General features: G+C 43.3%; 1 protein-coding gene across 1 annotated transcript; it reads left to right on the top strand.

The window, feature by feature from the left end:
- The first annotated feature begins 10,657 nt into the window (after positions 1 to 10,657).
- On the top strand, positions 10,658 to 13,430 carry DUSP1 (dual specificity phosphatase 1). The gene is made up of 4 exons (XM_044280731.1): positions 10,658 to 11,238; positions 11,354 to 11,502; positions 11,725 to 11,944; positions 12,370 to 13,430. Exons 1-4 carry the CDS (start codon positions 10,869 to 10,871, stop codon positions 12,738 to 12,740), a joined length of 1,110 nt encoding a protein of 369 aa, XP_044136666.1. The 5' UTR covers positions 10,658 to 10,868; the 3' UTR covers positions 12,741 to 13,430.
- The last annotated feature ends 694 nt before the right edge of the window (positions 13,431 to 14,124 follow it).

Raw genomic sequence — 14,124 nt, 5'->3', positions numbered from 1 at the left:
AACGAATTCTCGAATTCGCGAATATTCTTGAAAAATCACGAATTCGAATATTGCCCCTGCCGCTCATCACGAATTCAAACAAAGTATTATGCGAATCGACCCTTGGGATGTTTCATTTGCTCGTCCCTAGTTACGACCACCCTGCTATCCATCCTGCGTTAAAAAAATGAATCAAACCAACAAAGGAAGCAATATGGACAATCACAATACATTAGTAAGTGCCTTGTATTAACTTTCTCTACATGATAAATGCCATTTGCTGAAGTGAGACAACCCCTTTATTAGTAAAATATTAGCACATAGCACATTTTTGAAGTGGAGTCTTTTCTAATACATTTTTACAACTAGAAACGGAATTAGTTTTCGTCAGAGTTGGCTTGCATCTGGCTATATCATATAATGCATCTGGCTTTTGCTGTATACGACACAGAGAAAGTTTCCTGCTCTACGTGATGTATATTTCATACCCACGACAATGTTTATGTCCTCACGTGTAGTTAAACATTAACCACAAAAAAAGTGTTGTGCCTATTCCCTAAGATACATTGTTATCAGTCATCTGACACCATAGTCAACATATGACATATGTGGCATTTGTTTCCTTCAGCCCAAGCCCTCCTTCTTCAAATATGTAATATGACACATGTAAACACACATACACACAATGCACCTCCCGAGTCACTGTGACGTGTCTCATGAATCTTCTAGCCTCTCCTAGAAACGTCACAATCACATGACCCTGATCTTGCCTGAAACCTGCCTCTTTTGTGAAGAACATGACCGCATCAAGGCCAGGAAAGAATGACTTGCAAAGCCACCTGCTGGCCTCCTAATAATAAGGCTTTACAGAAACATTAGGCAGCTCACACCAGTCAATACATCGCTGACATCATATGACCAGAAGGCAAAATACAGATAATTATAATTGTCCTTGTTCTGTTAAAGTGCACTATTACAGCTCTGTGAAATGTCTCTTACGGTGACCATACACATTAGATAGAAGTTGGTTGATGGATGAACAGCTTTGGAACGAACAATCATCTGGTGAATAGTCATTTCCCAGACATAGTCTTACCGTTTTCAGTCTGGCCTTCCACATTTAATGAAAGATCTTTCTTGGAACATTTTTTCAAAGAATAATCTTTTGTTCATAAATTATATTTCTGTAAAAGAAAGATCGTTTGTCCGACCATAGGACAATCATATCCAACATAGGTGACTTCTTTTCAGGCGATGATGGGCTGCCATTGGTTGACTAAAACAATCATTGTAAAATTTCAACTGATGAACGTTCATTTTGGTTGAAATCGTCTGATTTGATTAACTTTAGACTAATGTGTATGGCCATCTTTACACAAAATAGCCCTTTCTATTATGGGAGTGAGAAAATGAGGAATGCACATGGAAGATCTCCATACTATGCTGATCCATTGTTTGTAGACCGAAATATGGACATGGCTGTTTGGATGAGGCCTTAAAGTGGTTTTCCAAGACTTTAATACTGATGACCTATCCTCAGGATAGGTAATTAGTACCTGATCGGTGGGGGCTGGCACCCAGGACCCCCACCGATCAGCTGTTTGAGAAGGCACTAGCGCTCCTGTGAGCACTGCTGCCTTCTCCCTGCTCACCAAGCACAGCGCCGTACGTTGTATAGTAGCTGTGCTTGGTATCGCAGATCAGCCTCATTCACTTGAATGGCCATGTGACCAATGAACGTGTCATCACTCTGCCTAGGAAAAGCTGAGAGAAGGCCGCAGCGCTACTGAGAGTACCGCTGCCTTCTCAAACAGCTGATGGGTAGCGGATAGGTCATCAGTATTAGTGTCTCGGAAAACCCCATTTAAAGAAACCCAAGTGGCTAAAATTAGATCTTAGTAAATAAGAAGCAAATATTGTTGCGCTAAGCGCCTATGTACAAGACTCTGTATGACATATTATACAGGGGATATAGCTGAGCAGTTACAATAGTCACACAGATAACTGATCTCATCATACCAGAGTTTTGAAGTATAAACTGGTATACAGAATGAACAGGATAGACCTGTCACACAGGCTTCAAATTATGACAAAAATGTTGCAGATAATGACTTTTGTAACACTGCTGATAAATGAACCCATGACATTGTTTTGCTCCAGGACCTCACACATGTGGCTCTATGGATTTCTGAATTAAAGGGGTTGTCTAGTTTCCTCTATTGATGACCTGTCCTCAGGATAGGTCATCAATATCAGATCGGCGGTATGAATTGTACACAGCGCTACTGTGATCACTGCATTCTCTTCACTGTAAGGGTCCATTCACACGTCCGTATGTGTTTTGCGGATCCGCAAAACACGGACACCGGCAATGTGCTTTCCGCATTTTTGGGACCGCACATCGCCGACACTCTCATAGAAAATGCCTTTTCTTGTCCGCAATTGCTGACATGTTCTATTTTTTTTGTGGAAAGGAAGTGCGGGTCCGAAAGTGCGGATCCGGACAGCGCATTCCGGCCCATTGAAAATGAATGGGTCCCCACCTGTTCCGCAAAATTGCGGAACGGATGTGGATGTGTGAATGGACCCTTAACATGCTCACCCTCACCACTGCAGCGGCGAGCAGGTGTAATTACAGCTCTTCCATCCAATACATTTGAATGGGAGTGAGTGTAGCTACAACTGCTCCTTCCCATACAAATGAATGGGACAGAGGGGCTGTAATTACACCTGCCCGCTGCTGCAATGCCTCCGGTGAGCAGGTAAACAGTGAAGAGAATGCATCCTCAGAAGTTAAGTGTTCCACTTGTTGTGTTTTTGTATCCCTCCCCCCCCCCTTTCCCGGTTGTTTACTAGGCCTCAGCGAGACACAGTGATTCTTTCACCAGGGAAGGACCAGGTTGTCTCAGCCCTGTCATTATCTTTAGGGCAGCCAAGGGTCACCAGGGTTTTCTAGGTTCCTGTGTATAGGCATCTCTACCATCGAGAGGTGCCCATACGGATAGGAGGTAGGGCCAGGAGCAGGGTTTTATCCCTCCCTAGCGGTGAGGCCTAGTGTCCATCCCCTTCTTTCTTGTTGTCTTTTGGTGTTCTCCCCTACTACATCAGTGACACTGACATACACTATCTGTATACAGCATATAGTTAGTATCATGAACACATCCATACCATGTAGACGGAGTAATTCATTTGTGACCCTATCACATCTGTTTTGCCCTCATGCATAGATAGAATAGATGGAAAGAAATTGTCAGATTATGGTTTTCTTTTCCAATCTAGATACATTTTGTAAGTAAGATGGATTCCCCCTTTAAGATGGCAATTGTTTACTTCAATTTTTACTCCTAATCAATATCCTTCTAACTTTATCAGAACACATCTCTTATAACAATCAGACAAGTCCTAAACCGTTGTGATAGGCATCAGTGTTTCGTTCTGAACAATTACATGTTGATCGGTACACAATGTATTTTCATCTTATATGTGGTCTACAGAGAAGGCTAGAGCAGCTGACTTCATTTCCTGTCACTCTCGTGATTGTGAGCTGCGATCCACCACAATGGAAACTTTTTCAACATCTTTTTATACATCTCTTTTTTTATACTGTTCTTTTTTTAGTTTACGTTAGCAGATTTTTCTAAATGTGACCAAATTTTGTCAGCCACATATTCAGTAATTGTCAAACTGTTGCTAAACGTATTTCTAGATTATATAACTACATTGATCATAGGACCAAAAGTCGAAGAGTATATCACGTACAACATGTGTGTCCTCATATTTATGACTCATCCATGTGAGTGACACCTTACAGATACAGGTCTTTAGAAGGTAAAGCCACCACTACACAAGTCAATATCATATGACATGAATACTGACAGCGTTATCATATGTACTCTGCTGAACCAACACAATGTGCTCAACGCTTCTTCCTATTGATCAACCTCATACAATCAAGTACAAGTTTTCAAGTGTCTCAAGCTTACGTAGAAGATGTCCACGTAGGAAGACTAATAGTACTCAAATGTCCTAATAACTTACATAGGTCTGTGAGAGGAAGAGTGTCTCCCCCCTTTCAAGAAATATTGAGAATTAGAAGTACTCGTTTATCATTGTATGTTGGCCAATGTTCAGATAAGCTGTTCTTATGTCAGGCTGAGATAATCTGACCTGTAGGAAAAATATTATTTCATAGTGAGAGTGTCAACCATTGCAATTCCCAGATTACAGTTCGTGTGATCATCCTGACAGTGTGACAGAAGCATACTGTATGTACATTAGTTATGTCCAGGCTCGGACTGGCCCACAGGGGTACAGGTGAATCTCCTGGTAGGCCCCTAGTCTCCCACCACCTGCACAAGTGGCACATAACACAGTAGAATTACTGCACTACATACATAAATTCATTGTACAGCACCTCAACTAGCCTATGTTCATATAAAAGACTTGATAGATTATTAAAGAAACTCCCCAGTTTATTATTATAGACAGGATCAGAGCTGAGATGACTTCTAGGTATAGAGGAAAGCTGGCCAGTGTCCCCCAGGAAGGGAAAAGAGAAGGTTCTCAAAGTTGCTGCAGGGACTTCGATATTCAATCATCTGGTAGCATCTTGCTGCTGAGTGAGCAGGTAATATTTGAATGTATCTGTACGGTGGGCCCCCAAAATAAAATGTACTGATGCGCCCTAGGCACCCCAGTCCGACACTGGTTATGTTCTCCATAAAGTACAATGTAAAGACGTTCCAGAACCATATTCACTTTCACTGGGAAGAAGAAACCCACATGCTTCACTTTCATTCCATGATAAAAACAGTTTAGGTTCACACCACAATGGGCAACACTTTTTGAAACAGTAAGGCTAGGTTCACATCTGCGTTCAGAAAATGTAGTAGTCTGTTCTGGTGGAGGACACGGCCTTGGCCTCCTTGATCCCCATTCACTATAATGGGATCTGTCTGGTTTACAGACGGCAAAAAAAAGACCTAGCAGCATCCCTTAGATCAGAAGAATATCCATGTGTAGTCAAGTGTAGATGGCATCTGGTTATGGATTTATAATTAAACTACACGTTGATATTCTTTTAATCTAAGGCGTGCTCCTGGATCTTTTCTTGCATTTGAATATATGAACTACTCTGGGGTGAGTTGGCCCAAACCCCAGCTGGTGGGCACCCATGTTCTGCTTAATGCCTTATGAGTTCTTCTCTCCCCTACATAAAACTTATGGTCCGTGGTAGCGGAATCCATAATGGAATTCTTAAAAAAAAAAGAACTTTGTACGCCGAACTTGAAAACAGAAGTTCGCTCAGGATGTATGTTACCGGATGCATTCCAAGTTCCATATTTGCCATATACTTTACATAGGGTTGTGGTTAGATGTAGAATCGATTACACATTTCAATACAATGAAGGCATAAGTATATCAAATATACTAGCGTATTGTAACGTAGGGCACATTTTTTAAATACTTCTGGCTAGTGGTGGGCATAGTATTTCAAACATGGTACAACCCTACCCTAACAGATGCTAGGATGCTTCTATGTTTGCTATGTTACCATTTTCCCCTATAGAAAATGCATGGTTTTAGTGCTGTGTGACCTGGCCTCCTACAAATATTTTGCTGAATGCCAATATGTGCAGGTCATTACAAACACACCATGTACGCAGCCCAGCCACATTCTCTTTCCTGACTTCAGCAGTCGTTTCAGACAGAAAGCGAACATACAATCTGGAACCAAGTTCTAAATTCATGGCCAGTGAGTAGTGAGAAAAAGAAAAAGGTCCCGGTAATTTTCCAGCTTGAAAAGTTCTTTGCCAGGTTAATGATTAACTATTATTTACTGATGAGCTATTTCCCTATGAAGCATCCTTTAACTGTTTTGTTACCCTCTTCTGACTCCTGAGAAGACTACAAACCCACTAAAGGATAAGCTCTCCTCCCCCTCACATTATTTACATCATGGTCTCTGCCCTGGATCTCTGTCCTTTTCAGGGATCATTGCTCTTAAATCACAAGGGGTGTGGGAAACTGAGGTGAAATCAATGGGCTTTAGAAAGCTTTTGTCTTCTGCCCATCAGGATTTTGACCAGTACTGGTTAGGCTACTTTCACACTTGCGTTTGCTACGGATCCGTTCAGATAATACAAACGTCTGCGTCCGTTCAGAACGGATTCGTTTGTATTATCTTTAACATAGCCACATAGCCAATGGTGTCTTGAACACCATATAAAGTCAATGGAGGACGGACCCGTTTTCTATTGTGTCATAGAAAACGGATCCATCCCCATCGACTTACATTGTGTGTCAGAACGGATCCGTTTGGCTCAATTTCGTCAGATGGACACCAAAATGCTGCAGGCAGCGTTTTGGTGTCCGCCTCCAAAGCGGAATGGAGACGGAACGGAGGCAAACTGAGAGGATCCTTATCCATTCAGAATGCATTAGGGCCAAACTGATCCGTATTGGACCACTTGTGAGAGCCCTGAACGGATCTCATAAACAGAAACCAAAACGCCAGAGTGAAAGTAGCCTAAAGCGTTCCACACCTCTTGATAGTCACCTGTCTGACTGGAGAGATATTTACTGTCTGCGTCATGTTATAATTCAGTAAATGGCAACTTAGATTAGTGAATCTGCCCCAATATTCTTTCTTTTGATCTAGCTTTGAACAAACTTGCATCAGTTCGTAAGATTGCACACCCTAAATATGTACAAAACATAGCTAAAGCAGGTCATACATATTAGATGTAGGTTGACCAAACACGCCAATCTCTAATGTGTATGGGGCCTCCCAAAGCTGCCTGGGGAGATAAGCTGCTAGCAGATGAGTCTGGCAGCGGCTTTCTCCCCTCTTCCTACTAACACATGTATGCTCAGCTAAGTCGAGGATGGTGGAGGGTGTGAGTGACAGTTATCTGCCAAATCTCAGGATAATCAGTCTTCCGTCCAGAAGAACCATGCAGATCCACGTCTTGCAGCCGTAATATCCACATTAAAATGTGGCTGTAGGATCCTCTACTGTTTACATCGGTTTTGAGGCATGCTTTCCAATGTTTTTCTTTTAATCTATTAGTTCATTTTTAATTGGTAATAAAATAAAATGTAGATTAAAACTGGAACCTTAACAAGCTTATCAGTATGTCTCCATGTATAAAGAAAGATCACCAGTCTGAACTTGTAGTATAAATCTTTATTTAAAAACAAACATAAGTAACAAATATGTCACATAAAGCAATGTGCATCTATCAAAGAGAAGGTTTAAGAGGGATCAAAGAGGTTCTTCAGGATAGGTCGTCAATATCTGCTTGGTAGGGTTCCGACATCCACCACCGCCACCGACCTGTCATAGTGGTGAGAACAAACAGCTATTTAGCAGGGGTGCCAGTAGCTGGACCCCCACCAATCTGAAATGGATGACCTATCCTGAGGATCAGTGATGGTCAGTTCACAGTGTTCGCCAGCGAACACATGCGGGCTGCCATCTTTAGTAAGGTAGAATCACCCGTCCGGCGATGCACAGGTTAGCCCTTACCTGTGCCGGTCTGAAATCAAACGAAGTCACCTGGAGCGGAAGTCACGTGGTGCGCTGCACAAGCACACTTCCACAAATCATCTGAATCATCGTCTTAAAGTCATCTGGATGGTAAAGAAAGAGACTATCCATCTCTTTCTTTACCATCCATTTCCTTCTTTACTATCAATGGCGGCACAGAGGCAGTTTTACTAAATGCCGAGCGCAGCGAGGCCGAGCCCGGCGGTGGAGCTGTAGTTTAATGGAGATGACTGTCACTTTAAGAAGTCTCTATACCCTTAAGGGCCGTTTCACACGAGCGGATGCCGTGCGTGGCATCCGCTCCGTGAAAGAGTGCCAAGACCCGCTGCAGACTGCAGAGGCACGGAGTATTAACATGACTGTTAATGCTCCGAGGCCTCTCTGTGATCACTTTACTACGAAATCACAGTGACAACTGTGATTTCGTAGTAAAGCGATCACAGAGAGGCACGGAGCATTAACAGTCATGTTAATACTCCGTGCCTCTGCAGTCTGCAGCGGGTCTTGGCACTCTTTCACGGAGCGGATGCCACGCACGACATCCGCTCGTGTGAAACGGCCCTAAGTGTGCGCATGCGCGGGTGCGAACTACTGCCGTGGAGGCTGCAGGAATGATTCGCGGAAGTACGCTTCTGCGCTTGCGCAGCGCACCACGTGACTTCCGCTATAGACGTTCGGCAAACTATAGACTTTCGGCAGAACACCGGCATACGGCACAGGTAAGGGCTAACCTTACTAAAGATGGCAGCCTGCATGTGTTCGCTGGTGAACACTGTGAACTGACCATCACTGGTGAGGATATTAACTCACACTGGCATCATTGTTCTGTTTAGCCAGCTTTTAATTGCCCCGTTCTACCCAGGAATTGAAACCTGAAAGATCTCACTGTAAAGCTAGCCGTACACATTAAATTAAGGCCACCCCTGCCAATTATGGGGGAACACTAATGTGTATGAGGGGCCCCTGCTTCTCCCTTGATGCCAAAAGCTCAGCCAGTTGTATCTCTAGTGCCAGATTCTTCTGTTTTTCGGAGATAAGCCTCTGCCAGAACAGCCTGGTTTTCTCCACTCCTCCGAGATGATGACGCCAGTATGATCACAAAAAGTATAACAGCGGGACATATCAGTGACTATGTAAACCGCGAGGATATATCTGAATACCAGATAAAACATTTCAGGAATTCAAGTATTTGATAAAAACTTGCTTCAAGTGACACTGTGCTGTCCTTATCCTCTGTGGTCACTGTTTGGGATTTTTGGCCCTTACACAGATTCCAAGTGGAATGCTCACACGTTACCTCATAGTGCTCCCTTTCGGATTCCAGATATATTAGAGAAACCAACATGAAAATGGGCCAGAAATGAGTATTTAATCATTTCTGTATGTGTGTAAAGTCCTATTGAGGAGAACATTGCGTGCTGCTTATTGTAAGCAGGCTGCGAAGCCTCCCTAGGGCCTGGTGGATGGGGTTACAGCAGTGGATTTCCTGCCTGGGCAGGGCCAGAGGACACAGCCCATGTCTAGAGGGTTTGACTTTGCAGCTTAGCTGAGGACGTCATTGTTCTTGGCAGGACATACTGATGGGCGGGGGCCGAGCTGGGGTTCAGATGATGTCACCGTAAAGTCCATGTAGAACATCCCTCTCACAGAGCTGCTGCTGTGTAGACAGTTCAGAATGGGCATGCTCTGCCTCGCTCATCCATGGCATTACTACATGGAGAAGATGGAAAAGGGGCTGCTGAATACCCCCGGCGCCGCTTATCCCGAAGGCAACAAAGGGTTGGGAAAGCTGAAATCCAATAGACTGTCCCAATACCCATTAAATTACCATGGGGTCCCACTAAACTGGTAAAGTACTGCCCCCTGTGCCAGGCAGGGACCTCCAAATGCACCAGTCCTCTTCTACCTCACATTAACCCTTTGTACTACTCATAAACCCTCAACAGCACCATTCCCCAAAATAAACATTAACCCCCCCCGCCAGAACCAGCATCTCCTCCACACATTAACCCTTAAAGCACCATTCCTCCCATAATAAACATAACCCGTATTTCTTCTACACATTAACCCTTGAAGAAACATTCCTTCCCAGCATCTCCTCAACACATTAACCCTTACAGAAGTATTCCTCCCATAATAGTTACAACCAGCATCTCCTCAACACATTAACCCTTACAGAAGTATTCCTCCCATAATAGTTACAACCAGCATCTCCTACACACATTAGCTCTTAAAACAGCATTGCTGCCATAATAAACACAGAATCAGCATGTCTTTTACACATTAACCCTTAAAGCACCATATCTCCCATAATAATTACAACCAGCATGTCTTTTACACATTAACCCTTAAAGCACCATTCCTCCCATAATAATCCGAACCTGTATGTCTTCTTCCCATTAACCCTTAAAGCACCATCCCTCCCATAATAATTACAACCAGTATGTCTTCTTCACATTAACCCTTAAAGCTCCATTCCTCCCAATATAATCCTAACCAGTATGTCTTCTTCACATTAACCCTTAAAGCACCATTCCTCCCATAATAATCCGAACCAGTATGTCCTCTTCACATTAACCCTTAAAGCACCATTCCTCCCATCATAAACAGAACAATGTCTTCTTCACGTTAACCCTTAAAGCACCATTCCTCCCATCATAAACAGAACCAGTATGTCTTATTCGCATTAACCCTTAAAGCACCATTCCTCCCAGAACAAATATTAACCACTCACAGGAGCCAATACTACCCAGCTTCCCAGTACCACATATTAAATCTCAATAGCACCCCAAAGCACCAGCCACCCTGTGCACTTCAAGAGCCCCCGCAGGACCCCAACAAGAACACATCTCACCTTACACATTAATTTCTAGCTAGTCCCCAAAACCGAATTTCCTATCCCATTTCCAAACAAGAACACCCCCGAGCCCAGCACATGCCGCCCCCCTGTCAGGGAGCAGCTAATACCCTGCCACTTCTCACACGGAGCAGAAAGGAGGGAAAGCTTCTGGCGGGGGTCACGTGACTGGCCGAGGCGACGTAACTCTGACGTCACCGGCCACCCATCCCATTCACAAAATAGCCAGCCTCCCGCCCTCCTCCTGCTGTGTATAAATAGGCTGAGTGAGCTGAGGAGAGCAGAAGGGTAGAGCCAGCCCGCCCCAGGAAAGCTAAAGTAACACGTACACAAGGAACCGGCTGGCTGCTCTCCTCACAGGACTCCTTCATTTAGAACAAGGATATTAAAAGACAAAGTGGTCCCAGGACAACTGCACAGGACTAGTGCGCTACAGCCGGTCTGAAGAAGCACGCAGTGAAGCTACTACTGAGAAGAGCGATGGTCAATATGGAGATTAGTGCCATGGATTGCAGTACGTTGAAAGCCCTCCTGGCAGACAGGGCACACAAGTGCCTGGTGCTGGACTGCAGGTCGTTCTTCTCCTTCAGCTCTTCGCACATCCTGGGCTCCAGCAATGTCCGCTTCAGCACCATAGTGAAGAGAAGGGCTAAGGGCAGCATGGGCTTGGAGCACATCATCCCCAACGAGGAGCAGCGGTGCCGGCTGATCGCAGGCTTGTACGAGGCTGTGGTTCTGCTGGATGAGAGGACATGTGAGCTGGACTCCCTCAGGAAGGACAGCACCATGATGCTGGCTGTCAGTGCCCTCTGCAGGGACCCCCGGGGCAGCAGGATCTTCTTTCTTAAAGGTACATTGCCGGTTCCCTCCAAAACTTCCCCATTGTCAAGACCCCCCCACGCTCTTTCCTATAGCCCCCTGTGATGCCATGGAGTCTAACCAGTGACATGTATTCTCTATTTCAGGTGGTTATGAGGCATTTTCATCTGAGTGCCCTGAATTCTGCAACAAATGTTCTCCCCCAGTGGGACTGAGCTTGCCCTTGAGTGCCACCAGTATACCAGACAGCGCGGATTCCAACTGTACCCCCTGTGGCACCCCCCTCTATGATCAGGTTGGTATACCTTGTGTCCCTTTAATATTGTCTACCTATGAAAGGGTTAAGTCCAGCAAGCTTCTCCCTTCTTCACCTCTAGACAATTTCAGATGTATGCGTATGCCGTACCCACGGCACCCACTATAATAATACCAGCTAAATCTGCATAACGTATATTGTATCTGTGTGCCAGTGTGACCAAATGAATGACCATTTCTCTTCTTTTCTGCCATGTTATAGGGTGGACCAGTGGAAATCTTGCCCTTTTTGTACCTGGGCAGTGCCTACCATGCTTCCAGAAAGGACATGCTTGATACCCTTGGCATCACAGCCCTGATCAATGTTTCTGCCAACTGCCCCAACCACTTTGAGGGGCACTACCAGTATAAGAGCATTCCTGTAGAAGACAGTCATAAAGCAGACATCAGCTCCTGGTTCAATGAAGCCATTGATTTTATAGGTAAATATATTTTAATTGATCCGCGTATTAACAATAGAAGGTTGCCCATTAATAGCTGGGGTAGCTTAATATATACACTTATTATGTGTCACGAGTTTAAGAGTTACCACAGACTCGTTTTATATTGCTTTTATTACTTTTTTACAATTTGGAGTCCTTTTATTTACTAGTGTACAAAACAGCACAAAGCTCATTGTTTATATGGGGTCAAGCTGACCATATGAATAGTGAATAGGATTATCTCCTTTTGTGTCTAATACTGCCCCCTAGCGTTCAGTGCTAGAAACATCCCTGTCGGCCAGTGATCAACTTCCCTTAGTCACTAGATGTTTGTAGACTCCTCAAACATGTTCTAAAAGCTAAAGTTTTCTGTATTTCATATTATTGTATCCTTATAATAACCTATCGGCTTTGTTTCTTCTTAGACTCTGTCAAAAGTAAAGGAGGAAGAGTATTTGTCCACTGTCAAGCTGGTATCTCTCGTTCAGCTACCATCTGCCTGGCTTATCTTATGAGGACTAATCGTGTGAAGCTGGATGAAGCCTTTGAGTTTGTCAAGCAGAGAAGGAGCATCATTTCTCCAAATTTCAGTTTCATGGGACAACTTCTTCAGTTTGAATCTCAAGTTTTAGCACCATCCTGTTCAGCAGAAGTCAGTAGCCCCTCAATATCTGTTTTGGACAGAGGAACATCTACTACAACTGTCTTCAATTTCCCAGTTTCCATCCCTGTCCACCCAGCAGCAACCTCTTTGAGTTACCTTCAAAGTCCAATCACTACATCACCAAGCTGCTGAGGTGCACAGCAAAAGAACTGGACTGAAGCACATGGACTAAATGTGTTACTCTAAGTGCAATAATTTTTTTAAAAACATTTTATTTTTAAACTTTTCTTTTAAGCCGTCACTTTCAAAGAGCAGTGACGGGCGAGATAAACTGGTGAAACCACAATGAACATACAACTGACATGACTTGTCATGATTTTGGACATATGTCCTGACCACTAAGGAGATCAGAAGACAGGTCACAATTGCCTTGTGTTTTACGTTTGAATGTTGTTTAATAATCTCCGTTTAATGGGGATTCGACAGTATTTCCATTCCTGAACTTTTTGTACTGGTAATAGTTTAAGAGAGGCTGTTGCCTCTAAATTGTAAAGAAACGTACGTCCTTTATTTATTCTGCAAGCTTCGTCCTGCCTCCAGATGCCTAAGATTTCAGTTTTTCAACGAAGCAAAGAAGAAATACCTCAGTATTTTCTGGTACTGTAACTACTTTTCGTAATTCAAGACCAGCTTCAGTTTCCAAAGCACTGATTACAACGCACTAGGCCGGAGCCTTCTTCTGAGTTTGCTGACAATTGTATATATGCCACAATCTTATTTATGACGTAAAATAATATATTTCTTCTCCTGGGAGAAGATGTTTTTAATACAGAACTATGACTTTTTATACCGAAAAGAATAAATTATGACTTTGTATTGAAATATTATGTGTATCTCTTCTATTAAAACACAATAGGATTACAGGGCAGCCATTTTGTCTCAGCCATGAACTGTAATATTACATGATCTCCTCAGTTGACACGTATACAAAGAAACAACTTCTATCTAAATATATTCATCAGTCTCATTACCCTAATTCAAGTTCGCAAAAACCCGATTTAGGTAATGCCAAAGTGTAAAGGAAAACTGGCTTAGTTACCCATAGCAACCAATCAGATTCCACCTTTTATTTTTCAGAACTCCTTTGGAAAATGAAAGGTTGAATCTGATTCCTTTCTACCAGTTTTGATAAAATTCCCCCTATGAACAAGGCAGAAATGATACAGCTCATTAATCACAGCATAGAATATTACTAGAAAGTAGTAGCTACATCCAGTTCCTATCGTTATTAGCTTCCGTACTCTAAATATTCCCCTATGATGACCCATTATACCCTATTTCTATTTCGGTAGACAACCGAAACCAGCACTACGTTAAACATAAAATTCCATATGTAATGCAATGTCCATCAGTGCTAGGTTCACATCACGTTTGGTGATACAATTACCAGAATATGCCTGCTAATTAAAAAAAGTAGACGTATACTATACATCATAGCCTTCCAATCCTCCCCCAGAGTGCTTACCAGCCACAACATGGTGGTATCTGGGCTTGACCATTGCTTCTGTAAGTTTGT

Source organism: Bufo gargarizans, chromosome 2 (genome assembly GCF_014858855.1).
Source record: "Bufo gargarizans isolate SCDJY-AF-19 chromosome 2, ASM1485885v1, whole genome shotgun sequence".
Taxonomy (NCBI): domain Eukaryota; kingdom Metazoa; phylum Chordata; class Amphibia; order Anura; family Bufonidae; genus Bufo; species Bufo gargarizans.
This window is presented reverse-complemented; position numbering and strand designations above follow the sequence as displayed.

Bases quoted from the DNA above. Each gene is read 5' to 3' on its own strand.
- DUSP1 (XM_044280731.1), top strand. From the start codon at position 10,869: ATGGTCAATATGGAGATTAGTGCCATGGATTGCAGTACGTTGAAAGCC. The intron at 11,503-11,724 runs GTTGGTATACCT...GCCATGTTATAG, and splicing joins GCACCCCCCTCTATGATCAG to GGTGGACCAGTGGAAATCTT. The intron at 11,945-12,369 runs GTAAATATATTT...GTTTCTTCTTAG, and splicing joins TGAAGCCATTGATTTTATAG to ACTCTGTCAAAAGTAAAGGA.